The 18,578-nt window shown below is 40.6% G+C and overlaps 1 protein-coding gene across 1 annotated transcript in view; it reads left to right on the top strand.

Moving 5' to 3' along the window:
* Positions 1-16,205, top strand: part of ccdc136b (coiled-coil domain containing 136b) — a 46,867-nt gene extending 30,662 nt beyond the window's left edge. Inside the window, exons 8-11 of the mRNA XM_051884306.1 lie at positions 4,222-4,486; positions 4,572-4,703; positions 10,660-10,727; positions 11,023-16,205. Of these exons, the coding sequence (XP_051740266.1) occupies positions 4,222-4,486; positions 4,572-4,703; positions 10,660-10,665 (403 nt within the window). The 3' untranslated portion in view covers positions 10,666-10,727; positions 11,023-16,205. The remainder of the gene's footprint in view (positions 1-4,221; positions 4,487-4,571; positions 4,704-10,659; positions 10,728-11,022) is intronic.
* Positions 16,206-18,578: the final 2,373 nt, after the last annotated feature.

Raw genomic sequence — 18,578 nt, 5'->3', positions numbered from 1 at the left:
CGCTGCGGCTGCCATATGCCCCAGGAGCCTCTGAAAAAATTTCAGTGGAACCGCTGTCCTGCCGTTGAACATATTCAGGCAGTTCAACACCGACTGAGCACGTTCCTCTGTGAGGCGTGCTATCTGTTTGACCGAATCCAACTCCATACTGAGAAAAGAGATCCTCTGCACCGGGGCGAGTTTGCTCTTTTCCCAGTTGACCTGAAGACCCAACTGGCTGAGGTGTCTGAGCACCAAATCCCTGTGTTCGCACCACTGATCCCGGGACTGTGCCAGAATGAGCCAGTCGTCGAGATAGTTAAGGACGCGAACACCCTGTTCTCTCATGGGAACAAGGGCTCCCTCCACGACCTTCATGAAGACGCGGGGAGACAGGGCCAGCCCGAAGGGTAAGACTCTGTACGGATATGCTCGACCTTCGAACGCAAAAACGCAGGAATGGCCTGTGTCGCGGAAGAATCGAACATGAAAGTACGCGTCCTTCAGGTCGATCGCTGCAAACCAATCCTGGGGACGGATGCACTCGAAAATGCATTTCTGCGTGAGCATTTTGAACGGTAGCTTGTGAAGGCTCCGATTCAAAACTCGCAGATCCAGGATCGGTCGTAACCCACCGCTTTTCTTGGGTACAATGAAGTAGGGACTGTAGAACCCTGACCTCATATCGGCTGGAGGGACCGGCTCTATCGCGTCCTTCGCCAGTAGGACCGCGATCTCCGCACGCAAGACATGGGCATCGACAGCCTTCACTGCAGTGAGGTGGACACCCCTGAACTTGGGGGGGGACGCCGGGCGAACTGAAATCGCATAGCCGAGCCCGATGGTCCGAATGAGCCAGCGAGACGGACTGGGGAGCGCTAACCAGGCTCTCAGAGACTGTACAGGCGGGATCAAAGGGACCGCAGGCGTACCCGCAGTGAGGCAGCGAGGTGGAACACAGGGACACAACTCGGGGCGCTCTCTCTGCGAGGCAGCCCGAAGCGGGGTCAGAGTGTGCTGTGTAACACCTACCTGGTTCCACGGTTGGGCAGGGGGCGCAGGAGAGGCTTTGCTGCCTTCTCGACTGCACGCTGCTGCCCTCTGGCGAAGGAAGAGGGGGATGAGAGTGGTGAGGCTTTTCTCCTCCCACTGCTCTCCAAGCCCTCTTCAGACCCAGAGATGGAGGAACTGCTCTCTTTTTGAAAATTTGGGTACCGCTGGCTGTTGGACCAGCAGGAGAACAGAAACCCAACCAACAGGATTTACCACCCGGCCCTCCTCCGGGGGGGGAGAGTAGCCCCACCCATCTCTGGGTCACCCGTCTCAGGGGTGATTTTTCACTAACCACTTAAACAGTAGCAGAGACGGGAGGTGTCATCTTCCTGCAGCGGACACAGTAGAGCAGACTGGGCCGGAGGTTTTTTTTTTTTTTTTTATTCTGCAGGGGACGACACCCTTGGCGACGAGCAGACTGAGGGCCCACGAGGAACTCAATGGTTTGTCGGGGGAGGCACCCCGGTCTGCCACTAACTGAGGAGAACTGCTGGGCTCAGTCCCCGACAGTGTCACCGAAAAGGCCACCTTGTGAGATGGGAGTGTCGAGAAAGCGTTTAGCTTGACGACCTCTTGCACCTCAGCAAGGTAAGCCAGGGGGGCGCTTCTGGACCACTGAGGTGGACATCGTCTGGCCGAAGGCCTGCGCTGTGACTTTGATCACGGTTAGTCAACAAGCGCAGCTCAACCCCGGCTCAGAACTACCCTCATGCATAAAGAGTGCCTTGGCCTCACATGCAGGGTGGTTGTGGTCTGTGAACAGCCACCCCACCCATAAGGGTAGTGAGAGAGTAAAAACTTATGCAGATTTTGGCACTTTTGGCATTCCATATTTATGGCACCAATATAGCTCCATACTGCCAAGTTTTTCATGCACATCCGGAACACCCGGGAAAGCATGGCTGTAAACTCTGAATCTGAGTCAGCATAAGCACACACCATTACAGTGGGCAGCGTCACCCTCATTTCCAGAGCATAACAGCCCTCTCTCCGATGCTGCAATCGACATCTGACCCTCAGCTGGAGCCCTAAATGGAATGCTAGGTTCCCCTATGAAAAGGACCAGCAATCCAATCCAGAAGCTGCACAGCATGTAATGCGCTAGAGGGAGGGGCCCTAGGGGGTTGGTTCCCCGAAGGAACCCCTCAACCTCAAGACACCCAAGCCATTTCACCAAAGTAGACCTCTTCTGGTGCACCAGAGAGGGCGCTACAATGGAGATTAGGCAAGGAGACCGCGCATCTAGAGCGCCGAGCGAGCGCTGGGTTGCCGTGACAACCCGCGCTGCAGCCCGACAGCTCGACGGCACACGACACGCAGAGGAGCGAGAGGTTTGCTCTCGCTGATCTCCGCGGTCTCCCAGAGTGTCGGGCAGACCCGCGGTTGTGCTTTTACACACAAGCGGCAGCTGGCCAACAACAGAGGGGACTCAAGCTTCCCGGAGAAAGAAGAGTCACGACCGGCGTGTCGACGTGATCATGTTCTCATACGAAAACATGAACCACCCACGAACATCGTTTCAGCACGCGCCCAGACATGTGAAACAGTGATCGTGGCCGTCAGTGAGGACAGGAAACGACCGCATCCAGAAACACACAAATAGAATGTCATCTTTAAAAAGACGCAAGCTCTATTTGTGTAAGCTCTTTTAGGGACTTTACTCTTTTAGAGTGCTGAAGCACGCAGGGGAACGGCCGCCGCAACACAGACAGGGATTGTGTGTAGCCTGTCGTGTGCTCTTTCTCTCTTTGAAGGCGCTCACTCTTACCAGCCGTAAAAACGGCTTTCAGCGCTCGAAGCGCACCGTACCGGCCGTGAGAACAGCCTTCTGACGCTGTCAAAACAGCTATTTGCTCTATAATGGCAAACGAAACAAAAAACAGAAAATAAAAAGAGGACTTCGACCCCGCTGCTGTGCTGTTCGCCCGCACTCGAAAAAAAAAGAGAAGTTCAACCAAAAAGCTTGACTCGTCTTCTAGCAGACACTTGCTTGCAGAGAACAGGAACAAACACCGTTCGGCTCCGAAGCGAAAAGCTGAAGATGCAACGCACCTACTGCTCGTTATATACCCGCGCTGCGAGGCGAGCAGCTGATGCATATGATTGCATGCCAATGTGCATTGGCTCGTTGTAGTTACACTCGAAGTAGATTGGCCTCTCTAGCGAGATTCCTATTCGTCGGTCTGTCCGACGTACGTCGAACGTGACCGACTGAATGGGAACCAATGCTGTCAATCACATTGTTCATTAATTATTCATGAATATCTGGAAACTTTTGCGAACTAATCCTAGGTTTTTCACCCGATCGGAATAAAATCAGTGCAGGACAATTCCCTGGACTCTCTAGATCAATAATTATCAAAAAAAAAAAAAGTTGAACTTTACCCTTTGGGTTGCGATAACAGGGTCATTTAGAAAATGGGCATGGCAGAATATACTCAAAAGCCTATAAATCCTAAACAAAAACTCAGAACTTCATAAAATTAAGTGAGCACATGCAGCATATGACTCTATCTTTTATGAAGATTGGACCATAGGTGGCACTATAACTGTTAAAAAGCTTTAAAAAAAAACAACATATTTTAAACTTGCGTTTGCTTGTTGAAGTTTATTATTATTATTATTATTTTTTCTCATTTTTACTTTCATTATTTTTACTTTTTTCAGTTGTTTTGCTTATATTGTGTACAGCACTTTGAGAAGCTGCTTTTAAAGGTAATGATAATGACATAACTTGCGACCATAGTTGGCTAAAGATGCTTTCGGGAAGACAGAGAAGCTGCTCACTGCAGAGCCAATGGGTGGAGCTTGATGTCCAGCTCCTTACTGGATGTAATGGGTGGAGCTAGACAGTCCAACCACACCCTAACTCTACCCATAACCACATCCCTAAACATAACTCCACCCATTACATCCAAAGCTGGATGTCATTTGGCTCTGCAGTGAGAACGACTTATTCAGATCTGCCTTCAACACTTAACTTCCTACAATCCAATCAATTCCCAAGGACAAAATCAAGTCCCGCCCTACATTTTTTTCTCATTCCAGAGGCTGGTTCACTTGGATATACATCACAATAGGGAAGATTTCCGTTTCATGTCAACTTGAACAAGTTTCACTAGCCTACCATTTTTCACTAGACATTTTTCTCCCGTATTTATGCCTCTTGTTTTGGCTGTTATGTCGCAGTTCAGGCAGTTCCTACATATCTCTTAAAGAAGAACAGGAAGAAACAGAAGAGTGTGGAACAGAGACAGAAACAGGAGGATCTTATATGAGCGTGAATCAGATGGGCTCCAACTGCAGGTTGGTGGATGCAGGTATCCAGAAGAATATATCGTTTGATGGCAAACCTATCACCCCCACCAGCTGGACAGGAGGTTTTTCAGAGATCCTCTCACTGAGAGATCAACTCAAACAGACAGAAGAGAAGGCCACACACGTGCAGCAAGAGGTAAACACTCTGATATCCGTTTTTCAAATATTAAAGTTTTTCTTAAGAATATGTTCTCTACATTTTGCTTAATTGTGTCTGTTAGTGTGATGGACTAAAGAATGAACTACAAAATCTGCGGGAAATGTATGAGACCAGTCAGAAGGAGCGAGCTGAACTGGAGCTAGAGTTACTGCGCTGCAGGGAAGAGCTGGAGAGGGCTGCTGACGTGAAAGAGGTATACTGATTATATAAATGTAGGTGAATATATATATATATATATATATATATATATATATATATATATGTATATATTAGGGGTGTAACGGTACATGTATTCATCCCGAACCGTACGGTATGGCTGTCACAGTTCGGCTCATGTAGTTAGATGACGAATACAGTCAGGCGATCCACACTCCAATTGAGAAGGGGGCGTGCGCGGTAATGCAACGCTGTTTGCTAACCGCCAAAACAGGAAAAAAGCAAAGAAAAAGAAGAACAGGTGATCTAGAATCTCTCAACCATTGTTTCAACCGCTGAAATACATCAATAAAACAGCTTGAGAATAATATCTCACATAGCATTACATTTACCTCAGGAAAGTCAATCAGTGTCCACAGCATGTTATTTCACTAGAGAAATTAACTCTATAGGGAGCATTTCACTAAATATGTGCACTATATTAGCTTATATCTTTGTTATATTTACTTTACCTGTTAATGTCTTAACTATTTCATATATGTTTAAATAAAATAGTCATAGAAACAAGTTATGATAGTAACTGTAAATTAATGCAAAACCTGCCTTGTTTTTTTTTTTTTTTTTTTTTTTTTTTTAGTGTTGATTATTATATCTAAAAATAAATAACAACTGAATTTAATAGTTTGGGCTCTGTTGTTAATTGTAACCTTTAATATTATAGTAATGTGCAAGAGAGGGCTAGCTGTACATATTTTTTTATCCTTAAGAAGATGTTAATTATAATTAAATTTATTTAAAGAGAGAGAGACACAATTTGGTCAATAAACCACTGTTTAATAAAAAAGAAGAAAAAAAAATTTTATGTTTAGTTTTCTCCCCCTTGCTGTACCGAACCGTGACTTTAATACCGAGGTACGTACCAAACCGTCATGTTTGTGTACCGTTACACCCATAATTATATATATATATATATTTATATATAGATAGATAGATAGATAGATAGATATACAGTGGGTACGGAAAGTATTCAGACCCCCTTAAATTTTTCACTCTTTGTTATATTGTAGCCATTTGCTAAAATCATTTAAGTTCATTTTTTTCCTCGTTAATGTACACACAGCACCTCATATTGACAGAAAAACACAGAATTGTTGACATTTTTGCAGATTTATTAAAAAAGAAAAACTGAAATATCACATGGTCCTAAGTATTCAGACCCTTTGCTGTGACACTCATATATTTAACTCAGGTGCTGTCCATTTCTTCTGATCATCCTTGAGATGGTTCTACACCTTCATTTGAGTCCAGCTGTGTTTGATTATACTGATTGGACTTGATTATGAAAGCCACACACCTGTCTATATAAGACCTTACAGCTCACAGTGCATGTCAGAGCAAATGAGAATCATGAGGTCAAAGGAACTGCCTGAAGAGCTCAGAGACAGAATTGTGGCTAAGGCCAAGGTTACAAAAACATTTCTGCTGCACTTAAGGTTCCTAAGAGCACAGTGGCCTCCGTAATCCTTAAATGGAAGACGTTTGGGACGACCAGAACCCTTCCTAAAGCTGGCCGTCCGGCCAAACTGAGCTATCGGGGGAGAAGAGCCTTGGTGAGAGAGGTGAAGAAGAACCCAAAGATCACTGTGGCTGAGCTCCAGAGATGCAGTCGGGAGATGGAAGAAAGTTGTAGAAAGTCAACCATCACTGCAGCCCTCCACCAGTCGGGGCTTTATGGCAGAGTGGCCCAACGGAAGCCTCTCCTTAGTGCAAGACACATGAAAAAACACCTGAAGGACTCCAAGATGGTGAGAAATAAGATTCTCTGGTCTGATGAGACCAAGATAGAACTTTTTGGCCTTAATTCTAAGCGGTATGTGTGGAGAAAACCAGGCACTGCTCATCACCTGTCCAATACAGTCCCAACAGTGAAGCATGGTGGTGGCAGCATCATGCTGTGGGGGTGTTTTTCAGCTGCAGGGACAGGACGACTGGTTTCAATCGAGAGAAAGATGAATGCGGCCAAGTACAGTGATATCCTGGACGAAAACCTTCTCCAGAGTGCTCAGGACCTCAGACTGGGCCGAAGGTTTACCTTCTAACAAGACAATGACCCTAAGCACAAAGCTAAAATAATGAAGGAGTGGCTTCACAACAACTCTGTGACTGTTCTTGAATGGCCCAGCCAGAGCCCTGACTTAAACCCAATTGAGCATCTCTGGAGAGACCTAAAAATGGCTGTCCACCAACGTTTACCATCCAACCTGACAGAACTGGAGAGGATCTGCAAGGAGGAATGGCAGAGGATCCCCAAATCCAGGTGTGAAAAACTTGTTGCATCTTTCCCAAAAAAACTCATGGCTGTATTAGATCAAAAGGGTGCTTCTACTAAATACTGAGCAAAGGGTCTGAATACTTAGGACCATGTGATATTTCAGTTTTTCTTTTTTAATAAATCTGCAAAAATGTCAACAATTCTGTGTTTTTCTGTCAATATGGGGTGCTGTGTGTACATTAATGAGGAAAAAAATGAACAAATGATTTTAGCAAATGGCTGCAATATAACAAAGAGTGAAAAATTTAAGGGGGTCTGAATACTTTCCGTACCCACTGTATGTATGTATATATGACATTTTATATAACAACTTATAGTTCTACATAAATATACACATAAATATTCATTTAAAATTATTTTAATTTCTAAATTATATTTTGTGTGTGTGTGTGTGTATATATATATATATATATATATATATATATATATATATATACACACACATCAGTATACCTGAAAATAACATCTGAATAATATCTGAATGTAAGTTTTTGATTATACATTTATAATCTGGGATATTATTATACTTTGAATAGTAATATAGATGAACCATCAGGTTTAATGGTGATTAATATGTTGTTAAATTAACAGTAAATTGAATTCCACTGTATCTCTACATTTGATGAAGGCAGACAAACCGAATAACGTTCCATCCTTTCAAAACATTTATATGTGTTTCTACAAATATGGGCACTTTTAGCGCTGTGGACACTTTAAAAAATAAACTTTTTTTAAACACATTCATAATTGCACTGTTTTTGACTGACAAATTCTTTTAGTTTCTACATTGAATTAAATATTAATTTAAACTAAACCCTAACCCTTTATACAATTAATTTTGTTCAATACTTTTGTATTTAAAGAGGGCCAGCTATCCAAATTAAAGAGAGTCTCATTCTTCTTCATAGGGCAGGTCAGATAGTTTTGAGGTTGTGTGTCAGAGATTGAGTGAAATCATTAGTAATGTATCAGCAAGTGATGATTTCAATGAAACATTAGCGGTGGGATGTGACAGGTGCAAAGAAAACAGACCTTCCAGGGCATGTTTATTTAGACATGATTGTGTGCCCACCAAATGACAGTAAAAGAAGGAAGATCGTTATTCCTAATCATCACTCACCAATAGGCTGATGACTTCACCTGTTTTTTCTGCTATTTTGAAATCCATTTCACATGTTATCAAACTCTGTGCACTACATGATTAAACATTAAGGTCAAGGACACCTTTGCCCTTTGGCTTCCATATTTAGCTGGCATGGACAAAACCTGATGATTCAGCGTGATTTGAGCACATACCAAAGAGCATCTTGGGTCCCACTTTATATTAGGTGTCTTTAACAACTATGTACTAACATTTAAATTAATCATTTGATACAATGCACTTACTGTGTACATACATAAAAAATACTTGCATGTAATTACATCTGTAATAATTTCTGTAATTACATCTATAATTAAATCTGCAAGCAGCGATGAAAGGGCACCCATGCCACCACTCCCGGTGGGTTTAGGAAAATTGCATAATTTAGTATGTTGCTAGTAGTGCATCACAGTGTTAAACACATCACTTCCTATTGCCAGTGGGTGGCGCTATTACTATAACTGAATATTGTCATGCAGGACTGTTCTCAAACATGTAAAGTTTGGGGCAGATCAAACATTGTATGCCTGAGTTACGACAGCTTCCTCTTTCATGGTGAAACATCAGATTTTGTCAGGCCGCCACGGACATGCTGTTCAACGAAAACTAAAGATTTTTGCAATTTAACATCGCTAAGGCCTTAAGATTAGACTGACCAAATATGATATTGATCTGATAAAATCTCTCTCTCAGTTCAGGAAACGTGAAGTTTGGGGCAGATCAGACATTATATACCCGAGTTACAACAACTTCCTGTTTCATGGCGAAACATCGAATTTTGTCAGGCCGTCACAGACACTCCCTTCAGTGAAAAGTAAAGATCTTCGCAATTTAACGTCGCAAAGGCCTTTAGATTAGACTGACCAAATATGATATTGATCTGATAAAATCTCTAGGAGGAGCTCGTTAAAGTACATCTGGAAATGGCAAAAACTGAAGAACTTTTGCAGAGAAAATTCTAAATATCTCACTTCCTGTTGGGTTTTCAGATTTTGCACCCAGGGATTTTTTCTTTAGGTACTGGGCTGTTACATGTGTCTACCGAATTTCATACTTGTACGTGAAACGCAGCGCGAAGGGCACTTAATTGAAATTTTGTAGGTGGTGCTATCGAGCCATTTTGCCACACCTAATATCAGATATAAATTTTCACCGCTTCTGATGCGTGTGCAAATTTTCATGAGTTTTCGAGCATGTTTAGGCCCTCAAAAATGCAATTCATTTCGGAGAAGAAGAATAATTGACCAAGCAATTCACACCATCGGTGCTTGGGCCCTAATTACACTGTTGACCCATCCCTTACACCTTAACCCACCCTTAAACCTACCCATACCACCAAACCTGTCCCTAACCTTACCCGTGTCCCACCTCAATAGCAGCACAAGTGTTTTGTAATAAAACGTCATCACAATAAATACATTGTACTTATTTTTATGTAAGTACACTGTAGTTAAAGAAACCTAATATAAAGTGGGACACATCTAATGTTTTTCAGTGGAAAAAAGGAACCTTTTGAGTTCACATGATCGGTGCCACAAATTTCATTATTGACCTATAGAATAGTGCAAAATCATCAATATTGAATCCCAGATGTATATTCTACAAAATGAGATACACAGCATAGCTATTTATATACTTTGTGTTTTAGCATGGCTGGAGAACTGTATTGATCATCTGTATTATACAAATAAAAAATGAATGAATAAACCAATAAATAAATAAATACATGTGTATGATTTAATATTACAATCCAGTCTATATTCAATATAGTGTACTATTCATTCAGTCATTACTTTTGATCTCAGTCTTCATGTAATTTTCTTTCCAAGATATGGAGCTAGAATTATGACAATACTTTGAATTTGAATTGTGTAAATTTGAATTATAGACAAGTGTAATTGAATAAAATGGAATATTATGTGGCATTTTACATAGATCTGAATTTGATTTTTTAAAACTTGAATATTAAACATTTGAAATTAAACACAACTGAAATGTTTTCATGGCAGAATTTTATAGATGTTTTTTTTAAACAGCAGATTTTTCCTTCTGAAATTTTAGACTGCAAATATCCAGTTTTTAAAAATACAGCTTCAAGTTTTCAAGATAAAAGAAAGAAATTCAGAAAAAAGAAGTAATTCAGAACATCAAATTCAATATTGTAAATTCAAAGCGCAAAAATTCAGATGATACAGAAAGTAGGTCAGAGGCCATCCACAGGGAAGAGTAGAGGATCTCAGTTTCTCTGCTGTTTGAAAATACATGTCTATAAAATTCTGCCATGAAAACATTTCAGTTGTGTTCAATTTTTTAATCAATTTGTTTGTCAAATGTTTAAAATTCAAGTTTTAAAAAATCAAATTCAGATCTATGTAAAATGCCACATAATATTCAATTTTATTAAATTACACTTGTCTATAATTCAAATTTACACAATTCAAATTCAAATAGTATTGTCATAATTCTAGCTCCATACCAAGATAGATGTCATCATCACCCGGTTTCTCTATTTCTTTCTAGGAATGATGCTCATAAAAACCATTGATTTGTTGCTGCCGGTCTGAACTATATCGTATAAAGAACAAAAGGTAACATTAAACTAAATTTTGGTCTTTATGGTGTTCTTTATGATATGTTTTGTAAAAACAAACTTTATGCTTTCTAATGACCTGACTAAATTAGACAATGTCATATTGTTATTTATTTATTGACAGTTTATTATAACAAATAATCTTGCTTTGACTGCAGGAAACACTTTAGTGTAATAGTCAGCCTGATCTATGAGAATTGTGATTTATTTTGTGCCAGATTATTAACATGCCAATTACTTTTTTCTTACCTGTGTTCTCCCATGATGACAACCACAAACATCAATATGATCAGCGCTCATCACAGCCTCTACAATAACATCTGGAGTTTTGTTTTTTGTGTGTGTGTCCTTTTGTCTTTTTGCAATAATAACCAAGACAAAAATTCCGACTACAGATCCCTTTTTTCAGCCTGTTCTGGATCGCACATGACTGCTCTTGGTAAAATTTAAAAGCAGCAACTGCTCACCTCTGTTATATTCTCTGTTACATTTTTCCTATATTTCACATGTACTTTATATTAGTTTAGCAAAAGTTTTAATGATGTTTTTGATTTATTCACCATTTAGCTACTGATTGTGTTGTGTTGTAGGCTTAAATAGATTTAATATAATGATAAGTCTACATTGATGAATTCTTCCTAATACGAGATGAAGTGCAAGAAATATATTAATTGTAACAGGCCAATACAAGCACTGTTAAGGAGGTCTGAATTGGAAATGAATGACATACTTAAATACTTAAAATAGTTATTTTATACCTTATATATATTATTTTATGAATTTTTACTTAATTCTATTGGTTTACAATAACTGCTACAATCTGTTCTTTTTATAATTTTATGCATGTTACCGCATGAGGCAATGCTATATAGTGCCATATAGATAATTGTATTTAGATTTGTACATTGATAAGAAGAATGTGTTATTACAACAAAATGTCCATATACAGTTCTGGAAAAAAAATCTGGATTTCTGCATGTATGCCCCCTAAATTGTGAACTGAACATCATTAGTCAACAAACAATGCACATCATTTAACTGCGGCATGCATTTCGTGTAAACTCTCAAGGTCACTGATATTTAGTAACTAATTCAACAGCCTAGAGAAACCACTTCAGTAATGAGATGTCAGGCCACAGGATTTTAATGAAACTGATGTCGGGTTGTTTGAGTTGTCTGAGCCAGTAAATTTACTCATGTGCTTTTGGATCATTGATGCACGGACCAAATTCAGTTTCTATAGGATTCTACGGATGGCCATTCATAGAGGGTCATAACTCTGACCTTTTCCAGTCAATTAAACTTTAACTTTAATCTTTTCTAAAGTAATTTGAAATCACTTTTCATCACCTTGAAACAGAATTACATTATTTTGAGCAGATTATCAAATTTTGTCAAATCTGACCTGACCTGTTTGGAACTCTGTAATTAAAGCCTTATTATCAAGAAAGTTCATATATTTTTACTTTTCCTATCAATGACCTTGATTGTTCAAACCCTTTGTTTTATAAAGATAGAATATAATTTATATAAAATTTATATGAAAACTAAAAATCTAAGTCAGACTTTAAGTATTATGATTGAATTGATAGTCGGATGACATTGTAGATCATGTGTGGTCTCTTACGGTGATCATCCTGATTTATAGACTTATGGGCCATTAATATCTCTGGTTCCTTATCTGTCAGTAACTTCGACATGGTGTCGATGACTGACACTAGGGGTCGCACTTGGGAACCCCAAACACCTCTGATACTTTAATATAAGGCCAATGAGAATTGGCGAATGGAGTTTTCTTGCCACTCCCCTGGACATACGGATATAAAAGGAAGACAGCATGCATAACTCATTCGGATTTGTTCTTCGAAGCCGAGTGAGTCTCATCTATACACAAGCTCAATCCATTCATCCTCTGGAAAGGAAGCAAATTGCTGTTGTGACGACACATTGCAGTGGTCTTTCTAGTGGAAAGTGCACAGATAAGTGTAGAGAAAGTTCTCCTTGGTGCTTCAGCAAGCCTGAAAGATCAGTTTCCTTTAAAAGAGCTTTTGGTGGTTAGCGCTGACGACGATGCAAGATGCAATGGGAGCGTTTCCACTAGGTCAATCTGCACGGGCCTCCCATTCCTCGTCTTGCACGTTGTGCCCGGTGGAGCTTCCAGAAGACTTTGAGCTATTGAGCTACCGCACCGAAGGTGGAAGTCCTGCCAAGTCATATCGATAGTTTGTCCTCATCCGGAGCCCCAAATATGAAATCAGATTTCTCATTTGGGGCTCCGGATGAGAACAAACTATCGATAGGACTCGGCTGGACTTCCACCTTTGATGCAGTAGCTCAATCCGAGTCTGATGCAGAGTTGGCAGCCATGCTTTCCCAGGCTGTCACGAGCATCAGTCTGGAGCTGAATCCTCTGTCCTGTCCCAAGTGCTTGTGGCTGAATGAATGGTATCTGAGTTCAGAGCGGGACTTACAGCCTCAGTACCTTTCTTCCCAGAAGTGCATGTAGAGCTGATGAAGTCATGGAGGGCACCTTTCATTGCCCGGTCCCACTTCACAAGCTCTTCCACCCTCACTATCCTCGACGGTGGGATGGCTACGGGGTATACGGACGTTCCACAGGTGGAGCACGTGGTTGCTATGCATTTATCTCCACAAAACGCCGCCACCTGGCGGAATCCTCCCAGACTCCCATCCAGGGCCTGTAAGTTCACTTCATCTCTAATGGCAAAGGCTTACAGTGCTACTGGACAGGCCACCTCCATCCTGCAGGTCCATAAGGCCAAAGCTCTGCCAAAGCAAAGAGCTGCACAAGGGTAGTTCTGAGCCGGACTGATGCAGGAACTGCGCTCTCTGAGCAATGAAGGTCAAGGCACAGGCTCTTGGCCAGACGATGTCCACCATGGTAGTCGCTGAGATGGTAGTTGCTGAGATGAGGGAGGTCGACAAAGTCAGTTTTCTTGAAAACCCCATCTCACAAGGTGGTTTCTTTTGTGAAACTCTCAGAGGCTCCTGTGGCATATGGCGTCCTCGGCAGCGGTTACGGTGCTCGGGTTGATGCATATGAGACCACTTCAGCATTGGCTACAGACTCGTGTCCCAAGATGGGCATTATGCAGCGGCACACATCACGTGGCCATCATGCCAATTTGTCGTTGCTTACTCAGGCCTTGGACAGACCTTGCATTTCTACGGGCGGGGGTTCCCCTAGAACAAGTGTCCAGGCATGTTGTGGTCACAACAGTCTGGCTGGGAAGCTGTGTGCAATGGGCACGCAGCGTCGGGCTCCTGGACAGGACCTCGACTGCAGTGGCACATCAGCTGCCTCAAGGTGCTAGCGACATTGCTGGCCCTGCGGAGGTTTCAGATGTGTTGGAACACAATTGGCCCCGGGGCCTTTGCAAATATGCATTTCTTTAGCAAACTGCGCCTCTCTAACAGACATCTGTAGAGCAGCAGGCTGGGTGACACCCAATACCTTCACAAGATTTTTTAATCTCTGGGTTGAGCCAGTCTCGTCCCGTGTGCTATTGGGTACTAACGGGTAAGTAACGGACAACAGGCAGGGTGTACCACTTGCACACAATGCCTTTCCCCTCCCTGAGGTGATAACATGCACTTATTTGTCCATGTGAGTTGCCTTGACTAATGAACCCTGGATGTGAGTTTTCCCTCAGTACACTTGGCAGTCAAATTCAGCAGAGGAATTTGATGTCAGGCCCAGTACTCGTGATGCATGCCCTTTCAGGTCAGCCCGTATACTTGGGCTAGGTGCTCCATATGTAGTGATTCGCTGATGGTAATCCCATATGATGTATTGTCCACGATATGGTTTCCCTTATGGTAAACCTGTGTCTTCCCCTTTGTCTCTGCCGCCAGTCACTGCATTTGTAGTAGTTCCTTCCTTTTCAGGTAAGATCTACCACAGGAACCTCTTTCCACGTATGGTACTTCCTGGTTGTAAGTCCATGTGATGTATTCTCCACATACTAACCTCTCTTAGGGCAGGATGTGGTCTTTGTCATTTTCTTTCTCCTGTCTAGGAGAAAGAGTGCTTCCCCAGTGCTAACTCTGGTGGAGAAAGAGCACTTCCCCAGTGCTGATTCTGGTCTGCACAGCTGTGAGCTTTTATTTACAAAAAAAAGAGAAAAGGACAAAAGACCGGCTAAAGCTACCTATCCCCATGGTAAGTACTGTCCTCTCTGCCCCCATGTGGTACGAAGGACGTTGGGTAGGTGACAATGTTATGAGTGCTCTTGTTACCCAGCACGCGGGGCTTGCCGACATCTGCACCGCCAAATACTCGTAACACAGTTCAGATGTTGTGTCGTTTTCCCCGGGGGGACCCCTAGTGTCAGTCATCAACACCACGTCAAATCAAGTCACCTTTATTTATATAGCCCTTTATACAATACAGATTATTTCAAAGCAACTTTACAGTGATAACAGGAAAATGATGTTGTTCAGCTGAAGTCAGTTCAGTGTTGAAGTGACTGAGAGATAGGGAACGTCTCGGTTACTATTGTATCCTCCGTTCCCTGATGGAGGGAACAAGACATGGTGTCCCTCCTGGCAAAATGTTAAACTGCCCACTGAAATGGGCGTGACAATATCTCGGCTCCTCAGCACAAATCTGAATGAGTGATACACGCCGTCTCCCTTTTAAACATGTATGTCCAGGGGAGCGGCATGCAAATTCTTCTTGCCAATTCTCATTGGCCGTTTCTCAAAATATCAGAGGTGTTCCTAAGTGCAACCCCTAATGTCAGTCATTGACACCACGTCTCATTCCCTCCCTCAGGGAACGGAGGTTACAATAGTAACCGAGATGTTCTTGTGTGAGTCAGCCAAAGGTCAGCTGAGATTATCAAAGCCTAGCAACAAATGGAATTATTATAATTAGTAGTAGTAGTAGTATTCTGTTGTCACAGTGGTACCAAAACAGTTGTATTTAAATGTGTAAAATTTCTAGAATATTTGTATACTTTGAATAGTAATATACAGTAGATGAATCATCAGGTTTAATGGTGATTAATATGGTGTTAAATTAACATGAACTGAATTCCACTGTATCTCTAGATTTGATAAAGACAGACAAATTGAATAACGTTCCATCCTTTCAAAACATTTATGTGTGTTTCTACAAATATGGGCACTTTTGGCGCTGTGAACACTTTAAAGAAATAAACTCTTTAAACACACTTTTCATAATTGCACATTTTACTTGCACACCATCAATGTCCAGTTCTCCTGTGATTTTCATATAAATAATATCTTTTTTTTCATATATCACAAACTTCAGAAAAAAAGGTCAACAGTTAAGGCTACTTTCATTTTGTATCCTAAATGTAATCCTATTTTTGCACTTGTTGCACAAAATTGTTGATAGTGGTATTATGCCTCAACTAAGGAACAGTATAATCTGTGTAAAAAATTATGTAAATCATTTTCACACAATAAATATGGTTTGTAATTTCAATCATTTGTATTTTGCTCTGTGTTTAGATATTTTTAATGTATTAATATTTTACAATGAATTTTCATATTTTATGATCTTTAAGATCTGGCTCAAGCATTGTATACACACACACACACACACACACACACACACACACATATATATATATATATATATATATATATATACAGTTGCAAGAAAAAGTATGTGAACCACTTGCAGAATCTGTGAAAATGTGCAAAATTTTAACAAAATAAGAGAGATCATACAAAATGCATGTTATTTTTTATTTAGTACTGTCCTGAGTAAGATATTTTACATAAAAGATGTTAACATATAATCCATAAGACAAAAAAATAGCTGATTCATGAGTCCCTTGTTTATTCTGAGCAGTTAAACTGAGCTCTGTTCTTCAGAAAAAAATCTCCAGGTCCTGCAGATTCTTCAGTTTTCCAGCATTAAATATCTTACTCAGGACAGTACTAAATAAAAAATAACATGCATTTTGTATTATCTCTCTTATTTTGTTAAAATTATTAACATTTTCACAGATTCTGCAAGTGGTTCACATACTTTTTCTTGCAACTGTGTATATATATAAATATATATATATATATATATATATATACTAGGCAATCAGAGTATTCAGACAGACCATATATATATATATATATATATATATACACAGTATAAAGTGGAGTTTCCTCTGAGGGAAAGTGCTTAGGGAAGTTTGCGAGTGTATGTCTAAAAGTGGAGTTAAACAGCCTGGATAATCTCTTAAAGTGACACAATGCAGGGATTTTTTAATGAAGGGGTGCAACACTAGTGTTAGAGAAGACTATTCATGTTTCTGTCCTAAAATCAAGTCTTTCAGAGCTTTTGGGTAATCAGAGTATTTGTGACAAACATGGAAGATTGTTTGTGAATTACTTTAGTGGTTGAAATATTGCATGGAAAATTGCTGCGGTTAAAGAACTTTATACCACAATAAACCAACATCTCATGAACTGTAAGTTCTGTGATGTTTCTTGAAAATCTCATTGCTTCACATTCAAGAATTAAAACTGCACTACAGAACATTCTATGAATTGTTTTAAAGTCAGGATTTTCCAGCAGCAAATAGAGATCTCTAACTCTAGTAAAAAAAATCTAGAACACTTTCTAGAAACACCTCATTTGACTATTGTGCTTTAAAAATATATTTGTATGATACTGAAAATATAAAATGTAACTCTCTTTTATAATTCCTTTGGGATCTTCCAAAAAAAGAACACCAGAATTGTTAGAACGTGAGGTATCACATTCATCATGTGTTTAAGGTTCAAAAGAAATACGAGACTTCTTGGATGACACTGCACACTACACTGATCTTTTTATATGCATGGATCCACAGTGTCATAAATTGTCATATTAAATTCAAGCCAGGAATTCATGCTGCCAGGTATGTTGACTCAGACTCTTCTTTTATACTTCTGTTGGAACATTAGGTCAGGCATAAGAAGGCAAATTGTGAAGTTCAATCTCATCAAGCTGGAAGACCAACTGAAACCAGATGAGACCAGCAAATGTTAGGAAGTGTTTTTTTTTCCTCAAAAAGAAAGAGCTACTTATGAACCATCTCTAAATTACATTGGCAAGAATGTGTTTGTGAACCCTTTAATGCATTTCTGCATTAGGTTGCTAATAAAATGTGGTCTGGTCTTCATCTAAGTAACAATTATAGATTAACGCAATCTGACTAAACTAATAACCAACAAACAGTACTTTTCAGAATTTTATTGAAGACATTGAGTGTTCATTGACAAGGCACATTGGAAAAAGTAAGCAGGCATCCTGCGATCTTTGCTCTACTCTAAGAACACAAAGAGCAATCCTGAAAGAGGTGAGAAAGAACTCAAAGATAACAGAAAAAGACTCCACAAACTGCAGAATTCTTTGTTCATTTTGATTGTGAAAGGACAACACATAGGAAACCGCTGCTGCCTAGCATATCTCATATGTTTGGCCAAGACATCCTGGATATCCCACAAAACACCTGAGAAAATGTTTTGTGGACAGTTGAGGAAAAAGAACACTGCACCAACACCAAAACCTCATCCCAAATGTGAAACACAGCGGAAGGAGCATCATGGTTAAGAGCTGCTTTGCTGCCTCAGGGTCTAGAGACTTCACAATCACTGAAGGAACAATGAATTCAAAAGTGTATAAAGACATTTTACAGGAAAATGCTAAGACAGCAGTCCATGACTTCAAGCTTTAGAGATGCAACACGATAATGATCCAAAGCCAACAAGCAATCAACAACTAAAGAATGGCTGAAAAAGAAGAAAATGTGTGTTGTCTTGAGTCTTTACCTGAAGCCAATTGAGATGCTGTGGTAAAGAGAGCTGCGCT

This window comes from Ctenopharyngodon idella, chromosome 24, assembly GCF_019924925.1.
Source record: "Ctenopharyngodon idella isolate HZGC_01 chromosome 24, HZGC01, whole genome shotgun sequence".
Classification (NCBI taxonomy): Eukaryota; Metazoa; Chordata; class Actinopteri; order Cypriniformes; family Xenocyprididae; genus Ctenopharyngodon; species Ctenopharyngodon idella.
The sequence above is the reverse complement of the archived record's forward strand: the minus strand, read 5'-3'. Positions and strand labels throughout refer to the sequence as shown.